Genomic DNA, 27,123 nt, shown 5'->3' with positions numbered 1-27,123 from the left:
AGGTTTACCATTCAATTTTTGGTTCACAGAAATTATATCCTATAAATAGGTGCATATACACGTGCTCGAACACAAATGTAAATATTTATCTGTTGGTGTTCTGTGTCCTTTTTGTTTAAAAATCAGTCTAGTTGTATTTTTAATCAGCTTAATATTGTGAAAAGAACCCAGGTTTTCATTTTATTTGTTTGTTGTTTTTTTTTTTTTTTTTTCCCTGTGTAATGTAGTTCAGATCAACTATGGGGCAATTTCCTAAAAAAAATCTACATGTCTAAATGAAAGATTTATGTAGATTTTGTGACTTAGTTACTGATGGTTAGGTTCACAGCCCCTCCCAAATATTTACTTCATTTGGTCATTCTGAAATTAGCAGGGTAATTTATTCCAATATAATGCTGTTCTTCTGATTGACCAGTAAAATCTTCTGTATTTTGAGAAATCTCTCAAAATACATTTGGAGGGATTTAAAATAAAAAATTAAATTTAGTAAAGATGCCTTAAACATCAAATGAGTTTTTAAATATGTATTTGAATAGCCTGATGCATTGTTTAATTTCTTACTGAATTTTATTAAAGTTTAATGTTTTTTTCTCCTGTTTTTTTTATTTATTTATTTTTTTCTCACTTGGGTACGTTTGTTTGCTTGTCTTCCAAGGCTTTATGACCTACTTAGTGGAGCCGCTATTTGGGGAGTGGGCCCGGTTCTCGAACACGAGGCTGTCGCAGACGATGCTTGGCCACCTGGGACTGAACAAGGCGAGCTGGAAGGGAGTGCAGAGAGAACAGTCTAGCAGTGGTGATGACGTCGATCCCGCTTTTGAGGAAATGGACTCAGACATATTACCTCAGGAACCTCGATTGTCCTGACCTCAATCTTCATGACAAAACTGCCTCTTCTCTTGGTATCTGCACAGCTGGATTAAAGGAGATACTTGTCTGCCCGAGGTTTTGGTAAAATGGTAAAATGATGCCAGCATTATTTATTTCCAAGTTTTCCTTTGACACAGACCATTTGAACCTGATTTTTTTTAACTGCAAGATCCGAACATAGAGCAATATGCATATGCCTCAGTTGGTTTTCGTTTGGAACCTTGAATATGCAAAGCACAGCAGTGACTGAGCCTTGAAGGAACAGTATGAGAGCTTCATTGTGCCACATGTTTTGTTTGGTTTTATTTTTTTGTGAAATCTGAAATCCGGTCTTCAAATCTAAGACTTGAGATGGATTGTTCCACTTTCTTGGAATCTAGCAAGACTTGCATAAATGTGTTCAAAGCATACCTTCCACTCAGTCCCTGTTTTAATACGGAAATGTGAAGTGCCCATCCTCTGCTGCCTCTGGCAAGACTTGATGTTTACAAATGTACTCTGAAACTATTGGTTCTAGACTTAACCTTTGCGCATGGCTGTGAAGGAACCACTAACCTGGGTTTTTTGCTTTTTTAAACGAAAAAGATCAAATCCGAGACTGCAGCTCTTGTTTCTTTGGATGCCAGAAAAGCCTCCCATTTGCCATAATTTTGTTTGTGCACTGGGAACTGAGCATTCATCATAGAGCACAGCCAAGCTTTACTCCAGTGCTGTATGGGAATGCAGTTTTTTAAAAGCGGAAAACACTTCTGAATTGGGGAAGGGAAGGGGTGGGGGCGGGGGGGGAAAGCGTCTGAACTGCATTGCGATTCTGCAGTGAAAACATCGCATGTTGTTTTCACCATTGTACACTTGAACTGCACATGCAAGAAAAAGGTGGAATGTCTAAACACCATAATCAGCTCAGGGTATTTGCCAATCTGAAATAAAGTGGGATGGGAAGCGTGTCCTTCAGAACAAGGGTACAAATGCCCCTTTCGCTGCAGCGTGTGTGTACGTGTGGGTGTGTGAGTATGTCTGGGGCGGGGGAGGGCGGGGAGGGAGCTGGGAAGGGTTTTGAACGGCAACATTTTATTTTTTTTTTTTTAATTTATTCTTTTAGAATGTGACAAATTTCATGAACAGCCACATCGGGGAGGAAACTGTAACAAATTGCTACAGATGCCTTAAACTATGCACAAAGCTAAGTGACCAAATTTGTTTTTGATTTGAAAAAAAAAAAAAGGTAAAAAAATAAAAAAAAAAAAAGTGCATTGTTTACTTATTCCTCCCTCTACTGAAACATTACCCGCTAATGGGGTTTTGATGGGAAAAGGAGAAAATGTTTTTTAGGACAAAATTAAAGGACTAATTTTAAACTTAAAACATTCCATTTTTGTAATTTGTTTTACATTGTTTTAAGTACAGTAAGCACAACTGTAATCTGATTTGAGAAACTGGTGCTTTCTTTTAGTTCACTTGTATTTCCCTGTTCTTATTGTAAAAGACTGTTTATTAATTCTGTTTACAGTTTGTTGCAACAGCCATTCTTGGGAGAGAGCTTCAGCGTAAAGCCATTTGTAAAGGCTTTGCCGTATTCATTTTAATATGTGCCTGTTGCTGTTAACTTTTAATTAATAAAAAAGTTCTTTTCACGTTATGCTCCTGTACATTTAAGTTATGACCGAGTCATGGAAAGATAGCTGAGGTTGCAGTGAGCTTCCACTGTAAAACTAAGCCCATTTTTTGGATTTGAAACTACTAGTCCTCCTAACACTCCAAAATTTATCGCCTCTTCGAGCTTGGCCTTTTACTGTTTCAAAAGCAAATTCTGACTTACCTGTTTGTTTCCCTTCTAAAATTAAGTTGTTTCTTATTCTTTCATGTTCCCTGAAGTAATATTATTAATCTCAAAGTGGCCATGTTTAAAGAAATAAATTTGTAATGAAACCACTGTTCTTGGAACCTGCGTGGACTTCCTTCCTTTGCTGCCAGTGCAAGTTCTTGCTGTTGTCTGACTTCAGTAGAGGATCAAATGTGCTGCGAGTCTGGGTTGTAACGTGACATAAGAGAAAAAAAAAAAAGCCTTATTTTAACAGCTTGTCTGTAAGAGGGTGGTGATACTTGCCAGAGTTCTTCGGAGCTGCCAGAACAAAGAGGAGGTAGCTGTGTGCTTGAGTAGTTCACTGTGGAGAGATTGCAGCGCAGCTTCCTTACAGCCTATATAGATTTGCAAGGTTAAGCGTGGAAAAGTACTCATTTCTCTTTAATAAAACCTGTTCTGAGCCTGCAGATACTTTGAAAACAACCATTAAAATCAGAATCTGATGTCTCCTGATTCTCACATTTTCTGAGATGTGACTCAGTTTATATTGCCATTGAGGCACTGTCTTTAAACTTTGCTAAGTGTTGCAGGATACTTGTATTTTACTAAGAATTTTTAATGGAAATGAAAATTAATGAACTTACACACATTGCTACGTTAAGCAATACTTAACGTAGAATATTTATGAAAAACCTGCAACTCTTCAACATTTTGCAATCTTATTGTTAGGTTGCTCTGTTCTGATAGGGACCAGTGCAGCTTGTCAGAATCCTGGAGTAAACTGTGAGTAACTTTGTTCTACACCAGCTTTCCTAAGGAGAAGCTTCTGGCTTTTCCTACAGCATTGGATTTGGAAAAACTGGTTCTAATCCCATTTATTAACGTGTATGGAAGCTTCTGACACTTGACTGAACTAAGACAAAAATGTCTCTTTCTTGAAAGTACGGTCTAGAAATTCCTTCTAAAAAGAATTCTTTCTACATTGGATGTCAGCATTCCTGCAGCTTAATTGTTTTGTGCAAAACCCAAGAGCATTAATATGCCAGGAGTGTACTTAGCGCGCTACAACCGCTAACAGCCAGTCACAGCCCATGTGAGTCCTGAAATGTGTTACGGGATGGATGTCAGCTTCCCATCATTACTGGTTTTAATTTGTGAATCTGCTGCTGTTGGGCTGTGCTATTTGCTAACACAGGGAGACAGATACGGCCCTTAGCTGGTGTCTGAGGGATCTGCCTGCTGTGAATGTCCTCAGTTTGCGTACTTGTGTTTTGGGAGGTTTTTCTGTCAGCAGTGGCATGTGTATATAAAAGATTTCAAGTAGAAAGATACAAATTAATTAAGGTACAGAAAATAAATAATTTGATGACAGCTTTGTGATTATTTTTTCTTGTACAGCAAGAAAACATTTATGGTCACTGTAATAGAATGTACAGTGCACGTTGTTGTGGCTGACATCATTTGTAGAGTACCATAAATCAATCACATACACCTTGTTTATTTTAACTGCTTTTAATTTTACATAGTGGCAATACAGAGCATTAAATACAAAACTTGAGCCCTAAAGTATCTTTCAAAAAAGTGTTTTAAAGGCATTTAAAACATGAAGATTTAATGGCCTGTCAGTAAAACCCATGGCCAAGCATTTAGAAAGGAATTTTTATTGTGTACATATTAACACCATTTCAAGTTTCACACCAGAAAACATCTTCCTTGATCATACAATCTACCTTCCAGTTATAAGCAGCAAAGCTTCAGTCATCTTCGGTAACCTAACTGGAGCCATTCAGCTGTCTCTATGTAAAACACGCTGCGTTTTTCTTTTCCTAGAAAACAGCAGCTCTAAAAGGCACTTGTACGTGATCCAGTAGCAAGATAAACTTAGAAAAGCCAAGTCTGGCTCGTTCATGCTCTAAGTTTATCCACAGTCAGAGCAAGCCTTGGCTTCACCTGAGTGTGCAGCTGAGTTACAGCGCTCTGGTTGCTGAGCAGCTTTCTCCAATCTGAATTTTATTTTTAGTTTGTGGATAGAGGCCTGAGCTCGGGGGGTTGGTTGGTCAGTGAACGGGCTCTGTATGGGTCTGGCAGCAAGAAGCTGCTCTGGGAAATCCCCACAGGACCTCCCCTGGAAAACAGATTATGTGCAACAGCTCCCACCATCGCGTCCCTGCGAACAGGACCGTGAGGGCTTGTGCAGTCCCCACCTGCTAAAATCCTACCCAGGGACCCAAAGGCCACTGGGAATAAAAAGGTGTCCACGAGCATCTCTCAGCACAGCGGAGATGCGTGATATATTTTGGCAACTTGCACCCCACAGTACTTTGTACCTTTTTTCCTGTACATCACTCCTACGCTAGTCAACACATACTCTGACACTAATTAATCGTTTTACTCTGCTGCTATCTGCTGGTTATTTCCAATGCATTGCACTAACGAGTCACAGAGGCTCCCTCAGCATGATTCACTCTTCATGCGCTCGTGTTGGCCACAAGATGATACAGATAGGTTTTGCTGTCTTACCCTTGCAAGCTCACAAACTCATTTTGGGGGGGGGGGGGGAACCCACAAAACACCAAGAATGTGCTACTATTTAAAATATCTCATACCAGGTGACCTTTGCAGCAGGTTTATGTTCTGACTTTGTTTCAGTATGAAGCAGAATGTGTTCAGTTTTAATTTGGGCTAAAATTTTGCTAAAACTGAGTTTAAAAGAAACACTTTTACACGAAAAAATCAGTATCAAACTAAAGTTCGTAGTGCAAGTCATCATTGGAGCTCAAATGACTGATTAACTTAAGGGTGTATCGCTGTCATTATTAACATGTACACAATGTTTTAAGGTGGTCAGTTATGCACAAAGAATGTTGTAGAGATAATTTAGTGTTAATGAACTAAAACCACCTCGTAAGTCTGAGTAGAAAGCCAGGTTTGGATACAAAATTAATACCTGAGTACAATGGTCAAACTTATTCCCCTAGATAAATCACATACAAACACACACCTCAAACGCAATGTTTAGTTCCTCAATTCAACATTTTCACATTAGGTTTTTCCGCGTTGTACGAGACCACTCGGTTCTAGTGCTATTTGCAACGTCAGAGATTTGGGGCAAAACAGCTCAACAGTCTTTCACGTAGTGATCTCAATAGGTTAAGATTTTTCAATTAAAGTCTTCATTTTTCCTGTAGACTTCAGCATGTGCGGTCCAAACTGAGAAGGAAACCAGAAACACATTTAGGGTGCTTTCAACAGGGACCTAGCCAAACTCTTCATCCAAGCTGTAAGTAAAACTAGAACCTGAGCAGAGAGCATTTCCTTTATCAACTTGCTTCTCTTCATGTAGATTTTACCCACGTTGTAGCCACAAAGTACAGGGAAACGTCAGCAATCAGCTGCAATCACTCAGATTAGGCAGCTAACCATCTGCTGGAGAAGCTCTGACTAGAGATCCTTCACTCTACCACAGCAAAATACCAAGATTGATGCTGTTATCTTTAGAAGTTGACAACCAAGTGCTCTAGCAGGAGTTTCTTAAGATTATTCCTGTTCTTTGTCCTTCGTTTTTGTGCAAGCCTTTGTAAAGCATAAAAGGACTGATGTGGCAAAGAAGTTACATACTGATAAATAACCCACAACAGATATTCATTAGACATCAACATTTTCTCATTTCATAAATGAAAACCTTCAGTTTTCTTAGTTTTTGAGGATTCGATGATTCTTTCTCTCAAAAGATGGACTTCAAATTTCAAAACGAAATTTGTGAAAAGCTCCTGTGCAAACAAAACATTGCCAACTCTTCTTAAAGCCTCTGCTGCTAGAAACAATTGATTTGGGGGAAATATACAGCCTTGGAGTTGTGAAGAACAGCCTGAATATTACAGAAAAACCATTAAAGGCCTAAACCGGAAGGCAAGTAAGTCAACATTAATAAACTGAAGTACTCAGAAATCCTGAGATTTGTGGCTTAGAAGTATTATTTTCCTAAAAAAATAAAAAATAAAAAACAGAGTACAGACTACTCTCTTGTTTGCTTTAAATTTTGGATATTTACGTTCATTTTTTTCTAAACTCACAAAGGGAAAAATCTCTTTTTTGTTCTGATTCTATCGCATGAGGCTTCAAGGACGGCTTACTAACAAAACTGATCTACAGTAGCCTGTTGTGTAAGTAAGCGTATGCTGATAGAAACTCAGATCTTGAACATTCACTGCTTAAAAAGCCCTTACTTGAATTTCAAATCAATATGAAATACACCATTGTACTATGACATAGATTTCACAAATAATTTAACATACCTGCACTTTAAAGAAACTTTATTAACTCACTATTAACTCAGCTTACACCAGTTATTAAAACAAACTCCCTACAACACGATCCAGCAGCCATTCTGAACACTTTGCTTTCTATGTCCCTAGAAATTGATGTTTCAGGATCTTGCTTCAGAATCGCACATGCGCTATCTGAATGGTTAAGAATATCACATTCTCATAGCAACACATGAGGTTTTTGTTTGAAAAAGAAAACTCTTGTAGGGCTTTTTAAACCTCAAGCCAAAATAGTACACAATCTTGAGAACAGATACCAAAACCAAAACGTGATTGCCACAAATCCTAGCGTGTCAGTAATACTTCATAGGGCTTTGTGGACAGGGATGTTAACTCCTAGGTATTTGCATCTGTTGGCAGAAAGCTTTACCCTGGCTTACCAGGCAATTATTGTTTAGTCCAAGCATGTGTTCGGTCAGAAGCACAATACTCACCAGCACTACTTCAGTCTTTGTCTTTGTTTCAGTCTTTGGAATCATTTTTTCAATTTCACTTTGGCTATCACTTCGGTATCGATAGGCAAATTTCTTTTTGAGTGCTTCTGCTATTAATGCAGCAGGATCTGTAGGGTCAGCTACTTTGGCTTTTGTATCTTCTGGTGATCTAGAAAAGTCAATGAGAAACTCTAGCAGAGTCCAAAACAAAGCTGGAGAAGTTGTGAATGCTTTTGCATTCTTGTTACATCACCACCTGTCTTAACCCGAGGTAGTTCTGACTCAAAAACAAATCATTAACGCACAAGTTAACAAATATAAATAAATGTCTTACCTTTTCACGGACCGTAGCTTCACGCTGTTCATGTCCTTGAGGATTTCTAGCATGTTTGGTATCTCAGACTTCTTTGGCCCATTTTCTGTGGGAATCTGTCCAGAATTTTTTTTGTTTTTCCGTTCCTTAATGAGCTCAATTGCAGACACGCTCCGTTGCAGGCCCGGGGGAGGGAGTGGTGGTGGTGGTGGAGGAGGCGGAGGAGGAGGTGGTGGCAGTGGTGCTCCAGGAACAGCAGCTGAAGCAACTGGACTTAACCCAACTACAAATAAAACACGCATTCAGTGTCAGTTTACTGGTAAATACCTTTATACGTCACAAGTGCTCAGGTAAGAACGTGATTACAATAGCTTTGATTGCTTTCTCTCTGCTTTCTTTAGGTAATCACATAACATCTTCAATCCTAAACCAGTTAGGTAGACATGACTGAAAAGGACGTAAAAATCCTCCTGAAGGAGAAGTTCTTTGGATTTCCAGTTCAAATTCTGGATACAATCATGTTTTTACTGCGGTGGGATGGATGTCGTGACGTATTTTAATTAAATCCTAATTTTAACATTCTCAGCATTTCAGTTTCTTCTGAGAGGAAGAAAGCCTTTCTACTGGCCTGGAAGTCATAGCCAGTCCGCCACGTGAGCAATGGTTCTTCCAACATATCAGAAATAAAGGAGTTACCATACAAGATTTTAAAATGTAAATGAGAGAGTTTAACTAGTGCTTAAATTCAATCTTATTCCAACTCTTTGAGATGGACAGCTGATCATATTTGAAGAGATTCTTAGGATTATCTTGAACTGAAATTTCCTGTGCTCTTTTGGTAAAAAATGTTATAGCAGTAAATAAATGAAGAAACCTCTGTTCAAATGTCCCTTTAAAGAAATCACCGAGACCAGACCAAATCAGAGTTTTGAGGCTTAGAGTATGAAGTCTGTATAAATAATTAGGTAAATAATGCAGGAATCTACTCTACATATACATATTCCTACACAATTGTTACCATATTCTACCAGAAGAGGGAGGTAAAGATGATAAAATCGTATCAAAATGTAAGTTTTCTAATAAAGGAAAAGGGAGAATGAGGAAAAAGTACGTTATGGTGGGATTTTTGTCCAGTAACTACACTTCAAGAATGAAACTGAGTGATCCTTAAATCTGTTTTAGGGTTTTGATTTTGAACAGTTAAGGAAACATAAAGTAACTGCTATCGGTTCACAGAAAAAAACTGAACAACAGCTGAAGAATCAGAGTATCATTTCATACGTGAACAAAACAATGTATTCCCTAAGTGATTGTAGGAACTGATGAAAGCTGAGTGGCTATTATCTCCAAGGAGCAAGGGCTAGCTCCACTCAACCTTGCAGATCACAGATTTAGAACTGGATGGATGGTAGTCAGAGGGGAGGGCAAAAGGGGAAAGAAACTTATGAAGAGTTACTCTGCTTACTACAGGGAACAGTGCACCTCTTCTGGTTCCCTATGAACATGCCTGATCCCAGAGACCACTACAGAAAACAACTTCACCTCCTTTTCTGCAGTTTATTTTATAAGCTTGAGATATATGCTACATATCCCAGAAGCACAACTAGCACCTTACATGGTAACTTCGTGATATGCGAGAATCAGTTTCATTACTGGGTGGGATGATTTAGGGGTTAGTAGTTAGGTTACGCTCTTTTAGCTTGGTTTATTCCATCACGTTTACCAAGAGCTTTGCTCTGAAAGCTGTTAATACCCTGCATTTATCCATAGATTCAGAATTCTGGCACGCTTTCACAGAAATGTAAAGACTTTTAGAATACCAGAAAATATAGAAAATCTGACGGGTCTGTTGTCTGCAAGAACTATTCTGTATTCCGTGGTTTGTTTGCTCTGTCTATCAAACGGACCGAAACGGCGTGGAGAAGTGCAGTGCATCACAAAGATGAACTAGCACTGTACTGAACGTAAAAAGGACACACTCATTAACTCATTTGCGCTAAGATTACGGCAAATTGAATACCTGCAGACAGATTCTGTTGTTCTTGCAAGATTACGATTTTGGCTATCTGTGCTCTCAAAGTGGCTAGTTCATTTTCTAGAGCACTGATCTTCTGCAGAGCTTCTTCGTTTGCTGTCACTGTGCTCCTGGACACCGCTTCGTCTTCTGCCAGGCTTGCTGAGGATCCCTGGTTGGACGGGGACCTTCCACGCTGATGTACTTCACCTGGAAGGGGCTGGGCCGTTTTTGACCAAACTTCTGATCTGTAACAAAAATATCAAAAGATTTTTTTTTCAAGAAGTTTTCTAACAGATAGAAACAAAAGCACTTTTACATACAAAACAGGAACAGAAGTTACAGGAGTGTCTTCAAAGTTGTCTTTGAACAAATCACTTTCCTCTTTGCACTTTCCCCAAAACACTGTACACCTCTAAGTAAGAACTTCATGTCCTTTCTGCTTGCATCACTGGCTGGTATTTCATCTCCTTCTGCCCTGACAGCTTTGTATGGAATCCCTGATTTCCAGAGAAAAAGGAATTAACTCCCTCCTGTCCCCAATCTTTCTCCGCCTCGTGCATGTTTTATTTTTGTTGAAATTAATGCTGCTATTTTTTCCCCCCATAGACTGTAAAAAGTCGTTTGTAGTTGACTCCTTTGAAGAAGGAAGAGTTTCTTATTTCCATGGCATATTTTGTATTGTTCCTGGACTTCTCCAGCTCTCCGTTTTAGTGCTGGGAGCATGGAACACAGGGAACAGTTTAGTGGTGCTGCTCACAGCTTGCTTATCAGTAAATAGGAAGGGATCTTATCTCAAGGTTTCTAACGATAAATAAAGCTATAGAGAATAAAACTTCACACAATTTTAGAGAGTCTAGAAACTTTCCTTCTCCCTAAGAGCAGGAAAACACAACTCTGTTGCTTTCCTTTATTACCCACTAAAGCTGAAGCCGTGTTAAACACTGAGGGGTTATCGTGCCTCTGCAGCTAACATAAGGTAATACTTACTGAAGACACCAACATTTTAAAACAGTTTATCTCAAGTAGAACTGATAAGGACTAATGATAATAGATTAATATAAACAGAAGTACTTTGTAACTGCTGATCGTGATTACATACTTAACTCTTACCTCATTCGTGAAACTTCTCAGGCAGGTCAGGATTCCCTTATTTATTTCAAACATGAGAATAGGAATGGTGTCTGGGGATAAACCTTTTCCAAATGTGTGGAGTGGCTCTAGACTAAATACAGCTTCAGAGCCCTGTCACTCTGGGTGTACGGGGTGAGCTGCTTGGGGTGGACACCCCATGAGATCTGCAGTGGTGCTACACTTACCACAAGAGCCAAGCTCTGAGGCTAGAACAAACCCTGCACGCTCTGACCACCTCCACCTGGTCTTAGATGCACAACTGAGTTTTTCACAACGCTGACAGAAAGCATCAGCACAACTTGCACAGCTGAATATTATGAAGGATGTTAAAATTTAGGTGGTGCTATCTCCACAGGCATAGAGAGCAACCGAAACTAAGACAATCACAGGATGCTTCCTACGGCAGCCATCTCTCTGCACTCCCTAAAAAATGAAGTGGAAGGGGCCAGCAGTCACTTCTCTTTTTAAAACGTACCTCCTACAGGCTCTTAAAAGGAGCAGAACAGCTGAACAGAAAGGGTATTTTCGGCTCTGAGCAGCAAAGGCATTTTAAGCAAATTTCCTCAGTGGAATTTAATGCCATGGAAAAATATTATGCCTGAGTTGTCACTACCACTCTGACTAGGGGTAGGAGAAATATGACTTATCCTTTAGTTGCTTCATTTATAAAATTGCATTCACAGAGAAAGAAAAAAAAAAACATAAATGTCTGCAAGAGTGTTTAGGGAATTATCCCGAATATGTCTTTTACCAGTAACACCTATGGGATCTCCTTGAAACTGAAACAATTTCAAATGCACAGAAAACACTCAGTGCATGCTACACTTTGTAATACTTTGCATAGACGTAATAACCAGCACATACTGAAATATTCCTGCTAATATCTGCTAAGTAGTCCACCTACAATGCTGCATTACAAGCTGTTTGCCCTAAGGTCACTATTTATGTGCAGGATTATTTTAGCCCCACCCCACCCTAACTATCCCCTCCTCCCCCTTCACACAGTGCAGGCATTTCAGCAAACACACCAGTCTTAGGTCTTTCATAAGAGGTTCTCTGAAGCAACAAAGAGCTGTTCTCCTTCTTGTCTCCATTAGACTTAATAGCTTTACAGTTCAATCCTTAAACAAAACATTTCTGTGCAAACACCAGTAGTACTGGCTGGTTCATTTTCTTTGTATCGAAGACAATTTACAAAGAGTTTTTCTCAAACAAGCCTTGATTTCTGCGACTCCCCCGAGTTTGTGCAACTAACGTTGCAGTACCAGGACATCAGGCGAAACTTCACTGTGCCAAGTTGTTGGAGGGCATCTAGGTCCTTACTAATCTGCTCTGTGCTTTCAAATTAACAACGTATCCTCCAGCAATCTCTATCTGTGCCTTTCTCGGGAAGGTCAGCTGGAAGAAAAACTTCCTCTGCACTACAGAACAGCACTTTTGTTTCAGGCTAGCCTGAGCAGCAGCTTGGGTAGGCTACAACACAGAACTTCCTCGCTTCAGCCAGGTGTTTAATGCAGCTACCATGCCATGTGGTGCTCCTGGTCCAACACAACGGTACCTGCGCTGGGATTCTGGTCACAGGCACTCAACATGCTTCCCTGCCAGTTCTCGTTATAAAGATTAAAGACAAAATATGTCATAATTTTTTAATTCTCTGCTACAGAATGCAGAGTCTTAGCCAGAAAGGTGAAAAACGATGTGACAATTATCAGTCTGTCCGAAGGACTGTTGCTGTTAATGAGGCTGCCTTACAACTCCCTGCCCCATGCTAATGACAACCTCTGGAGAACTGGAGAAGAATCAGCACTGGCAATCACGCCATGCCACAGCAGACATTTTTGTGGGGACAAGGTTGTGTGAAGCTGTCACACGCTAATTCTTTGCAATAAGTATGTAAACAAAAGCCATGATCTTCCTTGTAGGAAGCCAAACTCCTACATGTTCTTCAACCAGCCTTTCATTCACAGTCCTGTTAGTCTGATCTCTGCTTATTCTTTTCCAGTCCCTACCTTTTCTATCACTCTTCCCTCTCTCCCAGCACAGAAGTGCTCTCTGTTAACTGATAGTATATTCACAGTATATTCACAGTATATAGTCTCAATGGACAGAATCTATATATTTTTTTTCCTTGGCTTCTAACTTGAAGGAGAAGATCTGAGGAGCATACCTGAGCCTTGTAGAGACTTCACCTTCCTCTTGAGCAACCCATCTCACATCTGCAAAGGAGGCCACTGCATCTTCTCTAAATTGCTGAGGATGGTTTCCTTCTGCGCCATGAGAAGTAAGCTAGATTTTAAAGACAAGATTGAAGGTTTTAGAGTCATGATTCCCAGTTCGTTTCACTGCTATTTCACCCAACGCTTTTAGTGAGGCTGCACATAACTATTAACACACACATGCACAAAACACATTCCACTTGTTACTATCCTGGGCTTGGTCCTGAACGCATTTCACTGACTAGCTATGTGTCAGTGGCTAGCTATACCCACTCTCACATGGCCCTAACACATAAAATCCAATGCAAATTGTTACCTTAATGACAAACAAGCATCAACATTCTTAAAGAGTTTGCTGTATTATCTCAAGTAATGTTTTTAATTATATTAATTACCCATCGTTAGGAGAGACAATAATTACTACTCCTACCTCTTAAACTTTTACTCTGATTTAGTATTATTTTGAAAGTGAAATTCTGTTGCAATGTGTTCCCCTTCCTCTACAACTTGCAGAATTTCTGTACAAGAATTCAGGCGTAAACATTATGGAGGAAACAAGTCACTCCTACTAGCTCCACAATCACATGGACTTTCAGTGAGAGGTAGGATGGAAATAACTGCACTATTTGCTAAAAATCTCATTTATAGGATGCCAAACAAACAGACTATTTTTCAGCACAGTTCTGTCACCATCTTTTTTGAAGCCAAGGGTAAACAAGGCTCAAGAGCCTGGAACCTTTCTTACATTTACAGCTAAGCAAGAGACCAGAATGAAGATTTGAAAAATTGTTTGGACCATCATTTGTTCCATAACCACAGCCCTACAAAATGGTTTCAAATCTACTTTGAAATATTGACTGCTTCCCCAGGTTAGTCAAGGGCATGTGTACTCAGTCACTGGACTACTGATTAGCCTGGGCTCAGTACTTCAGCAAATAAAAGCTACTGAAATACCTTTCAGTAATTTCCTCTGCTCAGTTCCCTGTCTTCAGTTGTTTATCTCCAGTGCAACGATGGCACCTCTGTTGCTTGTACTAGATATAACCCACCTGCCAAATTTGCACAGGAATTGTTGCAGCTGTTTACGTGCTACCTGGTTGTGGCCAAGAAGCTGGTAATACTCACAGAGATGGGGGTATCACGTAATAATCTCTTAAGGATAGCTTTGATCTGTCCTGTTAGCCCTTAAGTCAATTTTCAAGGCAACTCACCTCTTTAAGAGGAAACTATAACAGAGCAGCAACTATGGGATGGTCGCAGTAACCTGAATTTGTAGCAGCCCTAGCACAGTAGGACTGCAGTCTTGATTAAGTGAAACCATTTATGAAGATCATTCACAGGTACTTCAGTTGCAACCTTTGCTACGCAAGTTCCAGGGAGACAGAAATTGTCTTGTTATTTTTTATTATTTTAATTTTTGTTGTTGTTTGCGTGTTGTGGTTCTTTTTTTTTTTTTTTTTTCCTTCCCCCAGGAGCTGTTACAAACAGCTTTGGAAATTGAGATTAGTCATCTTCACCTCGTACTCTCGCAACTTGCGCGTGAGCCTTTCTCACAGCTCCCAGGAGTGCAGATTGGCATCATCAGATCATTTGGAAACAACAGGGTTTTTTCCAGGTAGCATCAGCACAGATGGTAATATGTTTATCACATTAACAGTTGTGCCTAATACCATCACAGTCTGCCTCACTTTAAAACAGTCTAGAGAATACTATATTGCACGTTAGGATTGCCATTGTTTGAGGTCTCCTTGTTTTGCTGTTGCTGTTTTTAATGAAAAAGAAACGTACATGACCACAGCAGCTGTATTAATGTTAGTGGCAATTAAAAGCATCTGTAGCATGTCAGCCAGTTCTTGCAGGTGATACACATTTTCCTGACGGCAGCGGTCACGTGAGGAACTATTACCGTGAAAAGATTGAAGGCGTATTTAAATAAAGGCACTACAGGCACTTGCATCAAAAATCATCTTATAAATCAGCAGTAAGGAACGCACTTCCCATTGCCAGGTTTCCTGCTCTGTGAGATAAATAAGTTCTAATCCAACATTTAGTAGCAAGCCTTCTGTTATATTGTGATGCAAGTTTCATCTTACTTTTTTATTCGTATTTATGTGTAAACAGAATCTGCTTGTTACCCATATACAGATGTTTCTTTTCTCTATCCCTATAAATGACAAGGCCTCCCACAGCAGTGCATTTGGAATTTCAAGTCGAGGCAAGATTTTTAATTGAATTTAGAGGTTAAAAGCCAACACCCATCTCTTAAAACCGTTGCTCATCTGTAGTACGATGTTTCAGCAGCCCTGTTGAATGCCCTATTCCTGCAGCCAACCTTGGACACTTGGACAACTGCTCTGCCAGCCCCTGAAATGGGGATCAGAGAGCTGAAAGCAGAGGTGGAAGTAGGAGGAGTGGAACTAGCTTGCTTTTCCAATAAATATATAGTTGTTGCCCCGAATTTCTCCTTAAAATACTTTTTTTTTCTATTTTAGTACATGTGTATGTTTCACACATACACGTGTGCATGCGTGCATGCACCTGTGGCTTTCAAATCCATTTCTGAGAGAATTTTTGGAAAACAAAACACTCACTGTTTTAGCTGATGTCAAAGCAGAATCCCTATTTTTTGTTTGCTCCAGGAAACAGAAAGCAGAAAAAATATTTTTAAACTTTTAAGAAAAGAAAAATCTTTAATTTCAAATTACGAGTAGATTTCTGTATTAAACATTTGGAAATATTTCAAGGAAGACAAACTTCCTATGATTTTTCAAAGTAGCCCAGTAAATTCTGATGTTTGCTAGATTCAAGCCAATTCCCTAGGAGACCTGTACTTGGTTACCAGGTCTGTGTCAGACAAATAGGAGAAGCACAGGGCTAGAACAGAGATGCTGTATTTGGGGGACACAGGAGCCTTCCTCTCTTGTTACCTAGACTCCAATCTTCTGAGTATTCTGTAGGTTTGTTTGAATCTACCTAGGCTATATTGATGTTTAACTACTACTTTTTTTCTCCTAAAAATCACAGATAAGCCTAAACTAAAGACAGAGTGTTATGAACCATTTTCATTTGTTCATGCTATAGAGAGCAGATATGGTAAATTCTGCCACCACTGCACGTAGCAGTTAATTTAAATGTTGACTACAGCAAGGCCGTAGAGGTACCACAACAGCTGCAGACCTCAAAAATCAGAATATTAGGCTATTACTCTGCTTATTAGACGAGCAGAACAAAAGCACGCTAGGAGAAAAGAATGAATGTAAGAGATATTCTTTCAATATCTCTTATCCATTTATTAGAAAGAAAATGAAAGCATACACACAGCTTATTGCTCTTAAAGTTAGAAACGCTGATGACACGCATGCACCCTCGGACGAGGCGAGTATGGTTTGCTTTGTTTTTTAATAACGTGACTTACAGCAAGGTTCAGTGCATGGTCCTTTCATAACATAGCTAAAGCTGGCAAGAAAGAGAAAGGAAGAGACAGCTATAGGAAAGCATCGGTTGCAACAGCATAAAAATGATCAAGACTGGCATTGAACTTCAGTACAGAATCTTAGTAAAGACATACAAATAGACGTTAGCATCACAGTTTTACATGTTCAGCAGTTTATATATTTAAATGCTCATAAATAGTTATAAAATATATATTAAAAAGCCTTGCATAAACCACAAACTTTAATACACCTAAAGGCTCAACATTATAATATTTCAAATTCCATCGACTATGGCAATTGTACTTCTGTTTTTAGGATCCTTCCCTTTCATCTAACAGAAGATGAATGTTTAGCCTTACTGTGCATAAAGTCTAAGCAAAGCTGACTGACTCTTTAAGAGGAAAAAAAGGCAACTTTTTATTTGTTCTAACACAGAATTCAGACGAAGATACATATGTATCTTGGAAAAAAAACAACAGATATATCTTACAGCTCTCTACAAGTACCTAAATCCTTTTGTATACTGTATTGAGAGAAGGCATTATTTGGCTAATTGCTAAAAATGAGCACTATCTTCCTTTGGATAGCATTTACAAGTGAAAATCAGATATATCACAGGAGGGCTTCACTTGCTTTCAAAGCTGAGGCACACAGAGCCATACTTCTAGCATAATTACTACGAATTATGTATCCAGAAGTTTCAGTCCAGCATCTCATTTTGTTGTCCTTCCCACCTGCACAAATTTCTCCCCTGCAATGTGTATGCATAAATACATACATATATGTATTTATATGCATTTTTATATATATACATAATATGTACATATATAACATAAGTTTCATGAAGCCACCAGTACTGGGAGATGCTTGGCCCCCTAGTTTCTCAAAATAATTATCTAAGACAGTGCAAAGAGCCTGTTTGTTTTTTTTTTTTTCCCCACTATCAGACCAAAAAGGCTTCCATGATAGTCCGAACTATCTGATTTTACTAACATAATTTCAGATTTAAGTATTGTTCATACGTTTCATATAGGATAGAGAGATGAATTTAAGAGTGAAAAAATTAGCTTTGTAGCCAATACCCTGTCTTAGTGTGGGTGATGATTCCCACCCACCATTCATCATCTTTATGTTCTCCCTTGTTCAGTCCCAGAAATATTCCTTTCCAGCATCAGTTTCAAACACAAGATTTCTCTAACTTTATACCCACCCCCAATCCACAGCATACTCAGAGTTGAAGAAATTATGTGTAACAGCTTCCATTTTTCCATCTGTTCCTGAACAACTTGTTATAAAAAGCAAGGGTTTTCTCCTCCTTAAGCTTTACCCTTGCTCTTTACCCTCCCACTATACGCAGTCAAAGTTAGAAGCAAACAAATCAGAAAGCTGCAGAGCTCTGATGTTCCCCTTTCACCTACACAATGCTAGCCTTGTATTAAAAAAAAAAAAGGCAAGAGAGTACTCATGTTATCTTAGAACTAATTTTTAACTTTCTGATAAAGCTGTTTATTTTCCAAATATTTTTAAGTAACACTGTTCATCTTCACATGCTTCTTAAGCCTAGCTTTAAGGACTCTTTTCAGAAATCAGTTTCAAACTTTTTTAAGAAAGAACTTTTTTTCCATTAATAACTTTTTAATACTATATTGTGCCATTTTAGAAGCTCCATTTTCTTTAGGAAGAAAAGTTTGTCTGAAGTTTCATTATGCATGTTACAGCAACATGGATTTGTATTCTAGGCAGTACAGAAGCTGAAGAATTCGTATTAGGTAAAAGTCTGAACTTGAGGTGGAAAGAACTGAAGTAAACTAATTCTCTGAGGGGCCAGGTTTATTCCACTTTCAGGAACCCTCTAGTCAATTTTTTAAATGAACTGTAGAATTGCTTAAAATCTTTCGCAATGGGAACAGATCTCTTTATCTGCGTAGTGAAACTTGTGTTTTAAACTGTTGAGAATGCTTACCTGAAACTGAACTCTTGGACACTGTATTAGAGACAGGTTAGTACCAATTTTTCTTACAATGCTTCGAGATGAACCATAAGGCTTGCTTGACCAAAGTACCTAGAAGGAAGAAAAAAAGAAGTCAGCTGTTAGATGATTCATTTTTCTATCATATCAAAGTAGCTTCCCCTTCTGTACTACGCTTGTGCTAAATGTATGCATGATTTGGAAGTTATTCCTTTCATGATAGAAGAGAGAACAGAACACATTCACTCAAATTTCTATCACTTAACTTAGTGATCTCCTTCCATTTTATACTTGATTTGGTAAAAAAAAAAAAATTGTTTTGGTCATTATAATATGCCTGTTTAGGCTCAAGACAGCCTTTGCATTAAGTTTAAATTCAAAGCAATAAATCTAGTAACACAGAAGGATTCAAAATTTAGTAGTTTCTTCAAAAGCACAATTTGTCCATTTTTAAGACAATAAAGAGTAATCTGCATTGAGTCATACACCACTTTTTAAGGGAAAAGTAATTCAATCACAACAAATCCATAAAGTTTTGTAATTCTACATTTCCCAAAGTCCATTTTCTTTTTTTCGTTACGAGCTCTTCTGACGCAGGAACAACGTCTACCAGTCTTCAAACAAACAAACCACCTCCTAACAGCTAGCATAAACTAGAAAGTGTAACTGTGGAATTACACATTACACATTAGGATAGAGAAAAGGGAAAGTGAAAAAACGAAATACTTGAAAATGAGACTGTCATAAAAATACACATGCACTAGAGAAAATTGCACACAGCACCTCAATTCACCTGGCTTCTGATTCTGAACTGTTTCTACTGCAATTTACATTACTTCTACGCTGTTTCAGTAGGGACTGAATTTCTGTTGTGCTTAATGTCGAGAATGTTTGCTCTACTGTTTACCAGAGCTGTATGAAATAAAACGAGACTATAACCCTAGGAGAATACTACAAAATGATCCAGAACAAAATAAAAGAGCACAGAGACAGAAGTAGGAAAGATTTCAGCAGAGAGAACAGCAACAGAAACAAAGCAAAAAAGGTGGAAGAATAACAGGAAGACTATAACTAAGATAATGTGGTTGATAAACAATTAGAACACTGTCAGGTAATTGAAAATAATTGAACTGTATCTACTGTAGATATGAATTTACTACTCAGACCATAGTTTTTAAAGGCTCATAGCTTCAAGAAAACTCAGTATCCTGTTAGAAGGTTACTTCAAACAGAAAACTTATCTAAAATTCATGCTGTTAATGCTATTAAACCAGGCCTCGTGTGGCACAGTTGTATTGCCTATGTGATGAGTGTAGGGAAGCTGTGGGAGTTTCACAACACACGGCTGAGTAGCGTTTTGATATACTAAGCAAAGATCAAAGATTTCGAAGGTTCTAGTCAGAAGAAAATATGTTCCGTGGTATTTATCCCCAGATTATATTATTTCAAAAACTTCACGCAAACATTTTGCTTAGTCCTGTAGTGAAGCATCTTTCCTTCCCCTGACTTTAACTGAATGTAGGAAGTTTGATAAAATAAATGCACATATGCATGGCACATATGCTACGCTAGATTTCCACATCAGAGCTGCAGCTTTGCCAATCATCCACGCAGACTCACTTTTTTCATTATATGAAGTACAAATTCTCTTGCTTAATATGCAATTAAGTTATATGTTGGGGAAAAAATGTGTTCTCGAGTACTCAATGGGTACTGCATTTTGGATTCCTCAAACAAAGACCTCACATTTGTGACATTAATGTTTATATACCTGAAAAAAGAGCAGGTAGACCTGGAGCCCTCAATAATAAATCACCGACAGGCAGTAGCACAGTCAAACAGCCTCACTACTCACAGCAGATAATGCTGCTAAAAGCAGGACAGTTTACAATAGCCTCAAAGCAATGGTACATCGGAAAAAAATATTATTAGGCAAGGGAAGGCTTGATTAATTACAGTAGTACTTCTCCAACTGCAAAGAGGCTAGACTAGGTGCTGTATTAGCAACATACAGGCAGCACACTATTTAAACAAGTGGTAAAGCTTGTTTAGAGATTGCTCAGACCACAGCCAAGAGGCTGGCTAGGGCCCATATACCCAAAGCGTTTGGTGTCCAAATGCCCATCAGGTTTTTTCAACAAGCAGTAGTTTGGTGTGCCAAAGTTTTTTTGACTCAGTTTAGGTAACTCAAGATATGGCTGGGCGATATTTTCAGAAAACCGCAGGCAAGCTGTGCCACCAGGTATGTCAATAAAGGCAGCACACCCCCCAGATGAGCTAGTAAGTCTCACCCCTGTTCACACGACTTCTTGTTGACTTGAAGCACTGGCAGAGCAGGTCTGCAGAACACTACTTAGTCATACCCCTTATTGCATCAGTGTTTTGCTGTTCTGCAGGACGGCTGACATCTGGAAATGTAGCTGCATTATCACAGCCTCGACACAAGTAGAGAATGGGGGATAACAGAGGTTAAAAAAACATTTTTCCCCCTCTATTCAAACTGACAATGACCACCGTAGAGCCCATTCTCGAGCTTTGATTTTTCAGAGTTACACTGCATAAAATCTCAGACTTAAGTTCTAATAAAAGCCTAAAATACTGATTCTTATGGGTAACTTACGTTTATTAGTTTTGCTCTCTGTAAATTCCTGATATTAATAAAAGGTTCTACCTCAATCACTGGAGGAAGAACCACCTTAAATAAGTACTGCATAGCTGGTAAGCAATCCCACCTGACTAAAATGTATTGTCCAATTATTGGGATTATTGCAGTGAAGCCACTAATTCAGCTCAAGATAGCTTCCTAAAGATCCCAGTGATAAAGCAGGTGATGTGTGACATCTCTCTCTCTGCTAAACATCAAAAGAAAACTGTATATACACTTTCCTCCAGGCAGAGACCTATGTGTGTGCATTCCTCTGTTTCCCCAATACAGAACACAGCCGTGTTGCTCTCAGGTACAGTAACACTTTGAGGAGGCGAGGCAGATGTAGCACAATTCCTGTCATCTCCGTTTCATGGAGCTTTGCACATCTCCAAGATACAAGCAAAGAAGTAGTAACATTTAAGAATTAACATCATTGTCAAATGTCAGTTGAAAGTTTTCCTTCAGTTTCAAAATACACATAGGAGCCTGGCATGAAAAGCAGCATTTACACAATTTATTATTGGAGCTAGAAGAAGCTACACGATATTTTTAATGCATACATTACTTGGTACTTCAGTGCCCAAGTAGTGAACTCTGTAATTTTTCAGCACTGCAGAATCATATTAGAATTTAGCATATTTAAAGTGTTCTGCTGGAGTGGATACGCATGAGCTAAAATATATGAAGTGTTTTCCACACTTGATTTTCAGAAAAAAATGAACCAAGTTTGAAACACTTACTGATTCCATGTTTAATCCAACTTGTTCAAAAGCCATCCTAATTAAGCGCTTAAGCCAGCAAATCATCTGGATTGGAAAATGCCTTTCCAAGCCTGGATTTAAGCCTTCCAAATCTGCAGGACTGCAGAGGTTCCATAGTCCTTCTGAAACAAGAAACACAAACATTTTAGAAGCACGTTCTGGTCATGTACAGGAGTAAATTATGTATTCCAAAATCAAGCTTTAGAAACAGTTACTGACAACGAGATACTTCCAGAGACAATTCCAAGTCTGCAAAGTACAGGCATCCAGAAAGCAGTTACCTAGTAGAGGTGACAAAGATTTTTTTTTTTGGATGATTTTTAAGAAATCAGAGCTGTTGCAAAGTTAATGATTAAAAGGCTGGGAAACTGTGGAATGACGGCAGCCCCGGACTAACACCAAGATCCACGGGCCACAGTCCTATCTGAAACTCTTCTCCATGCAAGAACAAACTGCAGAAAGCAGACCACCTCTCCTCTTTCAAGTTCTCTGACAGCTTTGCCATTTCCTCTGTTTTCCCATGACCGAGAGACTGGAAATGTGGAAAAATGACTAATAGAAGAAAAAGACAGGAAATAGTGTAGCTGCGGGACCTGAAAATCCTCCAGTGACTTGTAAAGTTGGCCAGATTTCAAATTGTGTCTATTTATACTTCCTACCATTCACTGAAATCAAGATGTTTTCATTGCTCCTCTAGCGAAAATAGCGTATTTTGCCTCTAAACATGTTCTGCACCAGTCATAACTTGGATGCCATCGAGATGCGTGTGCCACCAAAAAAAAAACAAAAGCCATAGATGTAGGTTTACGTTTGTTTTGTGCATCACACTAGGAACAACACTCTGCTGAACCACCCTGAACAACATATTTGTAGCATGAACAAGTGTGGTGCTGAAGCCATTGCATACAGAAGGATGACTAAGGCAATGGAGCAGCAAGGAACTGTTAGCTCGGAAGTTTGAAAGTCAGGAGATGGAAAAGCTCGGCAGTTTGAAAGTACCCACAAGCACTACAGTTAAATCATCACTGTTTCCATTACAAACATTTTTTTTTCCCAACAGCTCCTTAGTAATAACCTACTTCTTGTGGAAACTTGGCAGGAAGAGCGCAACTTTACAGTTACCTTTTTTTAGACAGGCTTAAAAACAAACAAACAAGAGTTTGATATTAGTTTCTCATCACCGTGTAAAGAAAAACACACAGCATTTTCTTTTACTGCTGAATAAATCAGGAAAAACTAATCTATCAGCTAATGTAAAACTAAGAGAAAAAAAAATATATTAAGAAAAAAAACACAGCAACAAAGTGAACCAAAAGATTAGATGGAAAATGCAGTTGTTATAAGAAAAACAACAGGGAAAATAATGGGCTACCTGTCAAACAGTCACCAACATAAACTACACTGATACATAATAAATAAGAAGTCCTTAAGCTATGGACTACCAAAAGCTGGAAAAGTCTTTTAGGGAAGCGTTACCATCTACTTGATCTAGTCTTCCTTTAGGCATCTGTTAATTCTTCCCTTAGACAAGCTGCTAGACTGCATCTTTGATCACACTGCACCTGCTGTATTTTTAAAGCAGGAGAAATACAAGTGTTTCTACATGCCTGCTATTAGATTTGGCATCATATCTGGCACCGCAGAGATGCGGTGACATAAAAGAGAGAAAACTGTATTAAGAGGGGAAACCTGTTCCGAAAGCGTGCCTCTCCAAAGGAGTTCCTCTGCCTCACTCCAAAATTCAGACTTGTTGAACACGTAGTGTGGAAATCAAAGAAAAGAAAAAATGGAGGCTGTGTCAAGACATTCAAACGGAAAAGGGGAAAAAAAAGCAGAGAATGTATTGCTGAGCAACTGAGAGCACAAGGCAGGCTGGTAAGGCAAGGGACAGCACTGTAAGGAGATCACAGAATGGTTTGGGTTGAACACCTCCAGGGATGGGGCATCCACAGCTTCTCTGGGCAACCTGTGCCGGTGCCTCACCACCCTCTGAGTGAAGAATTTCCTCCCAGCATCGCATCTTACACCTCTTTTATGTCATTTTAGTCATGTTCTGACCAAGCAGGAGGGCTGAGTCTTCCATAACAGAAGGTGATTTGGCCAGAAGCGACTTACTTCAGACGATTATCTCCAGCTCACATTATAAATCATTGTTTCTTCTGTAGCCCAAATACTTCAAGTACCCAAACCGCAGTCATCAGCTTCCTGATCTTGTCAATGCCCCATTGTTTGCTTTTGTTGAAGAAAGTGTCAGAGGTCTATCTGGCAGAGTACCACCCAGTTCCTGGAGACTGACACTAAGGAGAGCCACGCTTTAATAAAGACTGGCTAATTAGTCATCTAAAGGCCTATCTAAAAGGAAAACGTTTACAAGTATATCCCATTATTTTTACCAGACTGATCAGTGTTCCAGAATTATCCCCAGACAAACTTTATACTCATTTCTTCCAAACTATATTGCACTACACTTGTCTTCATAAATGTCAATTATTTCACAATTACTCTGGGACCCAAGTACAGGAAGGGTTCGTTCCAAATGAAACTGCTGGACAGCAAGAATAAAAGCATTAGCAGATTTTTCTCTCATGTTTTGCATACACGCCAGAAGCAGGAGTTAAACATTTATTGCTTCTAGTAACCCAGAGTAACACCTCTTTTAAAATATTCATGCTTGCTTTATTTATCCTTTATGTTCATGCTTATCCTCTATCTTCTTGATGCTTCCTACACTACAAATAATAGCAGTTTAATTCCTCTAAAGCTGCCACAACTCAATTACTACAATAAAACGCCCCAAGTGACAGCAATATTGCTATGAAATGCAGTACCTCTGCTGTGCTTAAGTAAAACTATTACAATGATAAGCAGCAGTCATCGGCAAGATTCCCAGAAGAGATTAGAGGAGTAGTAACACAAAGAAATATTTTCGTAGGGTGGGAAGTTCACGGGTTCTTTGTTTATAAAACTCTGCTTGCACAAAAATTAACAATCGTCAAGAACTTTGTCTGATATGGCAATGTGCAGAAATTCCCTGGTTCAGAAACGAGCAGGTCTACACTCCTCAGTGTCTGGCTTCTCACTTTCCCCTCCTGGAGCTCTCCTTTGCCCCCCACTTTTTACAACCACGTTTGCAGGTTTCACTCAATACCTTCAGATCAAGTATCAGTCTACACAGCTGAGAGACAATGCCACTTATAAATTATAAAATGTTAATGCAATAAATACAAAGGCTCTGGAAGCTGAACACACAAGTACACTGGTCAGCAAATACGAAATGAAACCCTTTGCCAGGCTCTCCAGTGAGTGCTACACATGAAAGACGAGAAGAAGGAAAAATGAGATGCAACTGCTTTCAAATTGAAATATTTCTGTATATTTTCCAATGCTGTATTTATCCAAGTCCCTTCCAAATTATGAATTCTCCCTCTTTAAAAGAAGATATTAATGTTTTTCTTACTAAAGGAAGTTTCTCTTATTCATGTAAACTCCACACAAAACTAAAAGAGAATGGTTTGATGCACCTGACGCAGAGGATCAGCCATATGCAAAGAATAAACAGGTGCACAAAATTTGAAAAATGAAAGGTCTAGGCTCTAAATTGAAAGGGCATGCATAACATAAGTAAATACTTTTTTTTTTTTTTTTCCCAAAGTGTGGTTTCAAAGAAACACCAAGCACATCAAAAATTGTATTAAAAACCAAGCAGGTTCCTCCTTACTTCAGCAGGAAATCAGGCCACGCATATCTTCAGTCTTGATGACTGGCACATGACCCAAGCTCACCTAATGAAACTGCATCCATAATGACACGTAGTAAAGAATTCATGAAGAAAGATAAAAGCCAACAGAAAAACATCACAGGAAACCAAGCAGGCAGGCAGAGTCTTCTGATAAAGGACTGGACCCTCTCCCGAATAAACACAGACCACTTACAAGTAACCTAAGTATTTGGCAGAGGTCACGCAGTCAGCTACAGAATTCTGTTTTTGGCCTGGAAGGCACAAGTAACAAAGTGCCTGTTACTTTCTGAAGCACCTGCTCGGAATGACAGACCTAGAGAGATAAAAGTCAGTGGATACTACACAGACATCACGGCTTATCTAAGCTTACATCATCATGAAATCTAAGGGAAGAATTGAAAATAATACATATGCTCAAAAGGAGTTGTTAAAGTTTTTTAGAAAGAAACATAACCTAGTTGCACACACCTCAAAGGACGAAACTGTATTTACCACATCTTGCCAATTTTACCACACCTTGCCAGCTAAGGACGGCGAAGAAAAAAAACTCATGTTTGAGCACTGGTTTGATCAAAAACCTTTGCTCGACAGAGATTATACCTACATTATACAGTGTAAATAAGAGAAATGCTCCAACTTCTCCAAGTCCTACAGTTTTACACCATACAGCCCTAACCACACTCCTGAACTCTGCCGCCAGACCCAGAGCTCCCTGGTTGTTGTTGCTGTGACTGCCGGTCCCTCTGCTACAGCTTTGAGAAACAAGAAAAAGCAGACGTTATTAACAAAAGGGTGCATTTGCCCAAAAAGCAATCAAGATATTCCACATTTTCCCCCACGATCTCTCTCAGCAACACCTTTGAGCCCCTAAACGCAGCAGCTGGCCGGCGACCCGTCCGAATAAGATCGCCTTGACTCAGCAGCGCGGAACTGGCACTTTTAGCGGCGACGGGCTGCACACTCACCTCCCTTCTTTATTTTTGAGGCTGTAGGGAAGGAGCAGACGGCGTTACCCCCTTCCCGGTTACGCTTTGTAAGCGCAGCAGCCCGAGGAGGGGCCATCAACCAGCCCCCGGCGCTGCCTCCGGCCGGTACCAGCCCCCAGCCCCCTCAGGCTCTCCCCAGAGTCTCCCTACCCCCCCTCAGAGCCCCTCAGGACCGTTTAACCGCCTCAGCCAACGGCCGCGCTCCCCCCCCCCCCCTCCCCCCCGGCCCTCACCACCTCAGCCGCCGCCGCCTCAGCGTTGCCTCAGCCGCAGCTCCCACCGCGCTCGCCGCCCGCCCCCCCCCCCCAGCCAATCCGCATCCGCCCCGGCACCGCCTCAGCCAATAGGAGGCCGGCTCGCCCGCCGGGAGGCGGGACCTCGGACGCCCTCTGGAAGACGCCGAGCGGCGACCTTACCCGGCAGGCAGCGGGAGAGGAGAGGCTCCGCCTCCGTTCGCTATCACGTGACCCTCCCGGC

General features: G+C 39.7%; 2 protein-coding genes across 6 annotated transcripts in view; one reads left to right on the top strand and one right to left on the bottom strand.

Moving 5' to 3' along the window:
- The window catches only part of PDE7A (phosphodiesterase 7A), a 75,434-nt gene extending 72,379 nt beyond the window's left edge, over nt 1-3,055 (top strand). For all 3 annotated transcript variants that reach the window (XM_082753441.1, XM_082753442.1, XM_082753440.1), the window contains one exon: nt 656-3,055. In XM_082753441.1, coding sequence (XP_082609567.1) covers nt 656-867 — 212 coding nt within the window. In that variant the 3' untranslated portion in view covers nt 868-3,055. The remainder of the gene's footprint in view (nt 1-655) is intronic.
- Nucleotides 3,056-5,222: 2,167 nt separating this feature from the next.
- On the bottom strand, nt 5,223-26,929 carry MTFR1 (mitochondrial fission regulator 1). 3 transcript variants are annotated; one of them, XM_082755319.1, is made up of 8 exons: nt 26,880-26,929; nt 21,901-22,043; nt 18,508-18,606; nt 13,062-13,180; nt 9,767-10,008; nt 7,768-8,029; nt 7,434-7,602; nt 5,223-5,884 (listed from the first exon to the last, which is right to left on the bottom strand). In XM_082755319.1, exons 2-8 carry the CDS (start codon nt 21,964-21,966, stop codon nt 5,825-5,827), a joined length of 1,017 nt encoding a protein of 338 aa, XP_082611445.1. In that variant the 5' UTR covers nt 21,967-22,043; nt 26,880-26,929; the 3' UTR covers nt 5,223-5,824. The 3 variants fall into 3 exon arrangements, with proteins under 3 accessions (XP_082611445.1, XP_082611446.1, XP_082611447.1); XM_082755320.1 differs by having other exon boundaries at nt 26,883-26,910; XM_082755321.1 differs by lacking the exon at nt 26,880-26,929 and adding an exon at nt 26,626-26,645.
- Between the last annotated feature and the right edge of the window lie 194 nt (nt 26,930-27,123).

Source organism: Aythya marila, assembly GCF_965140915.1.
Source record: "Aythya marila genome assembly, chromosome: 2".
Classification (NCBI taxonomy): Eukaryota; Metazoa; Chordata; class Aves; order Anseriformes; family Anatidae; genus Aythya; species Aythya marila.
The sequence above is the reverse complement of the archived record's forward strand: the minus strand, read 5'-3'. Positions and strand labels throughout refer to the sequence as shown.

What these genes read in the sequence shown, in the direction of transcription:
- MTFR1 (XM_082755319.1), bottom strand. Translation starts at nt 21,966, where the DNA reads ATGATTTGCTGGCTTAAGCGCTTAATTAGGATGGCTTTTGAACAAGTT. An exon ending in TTGGATTAAACATGGAATCA is followed by an intron (nt 18,607 to 21,900) that starts GTAAGTGTTTCA and finishes TCTTCCTTCTAG; the next exon opens with GTACTTTGGTCAAGCAAGCC. An exon ending in GAAGTCTCTACAAGGCTCAG is followed by an intron (nt 10,009 to 13,061) that starts GTATGCTCCTCA and finishes TTTTTGTTACAG; the next exon opens with ATCAGAAGTTTGGTCAAAAA.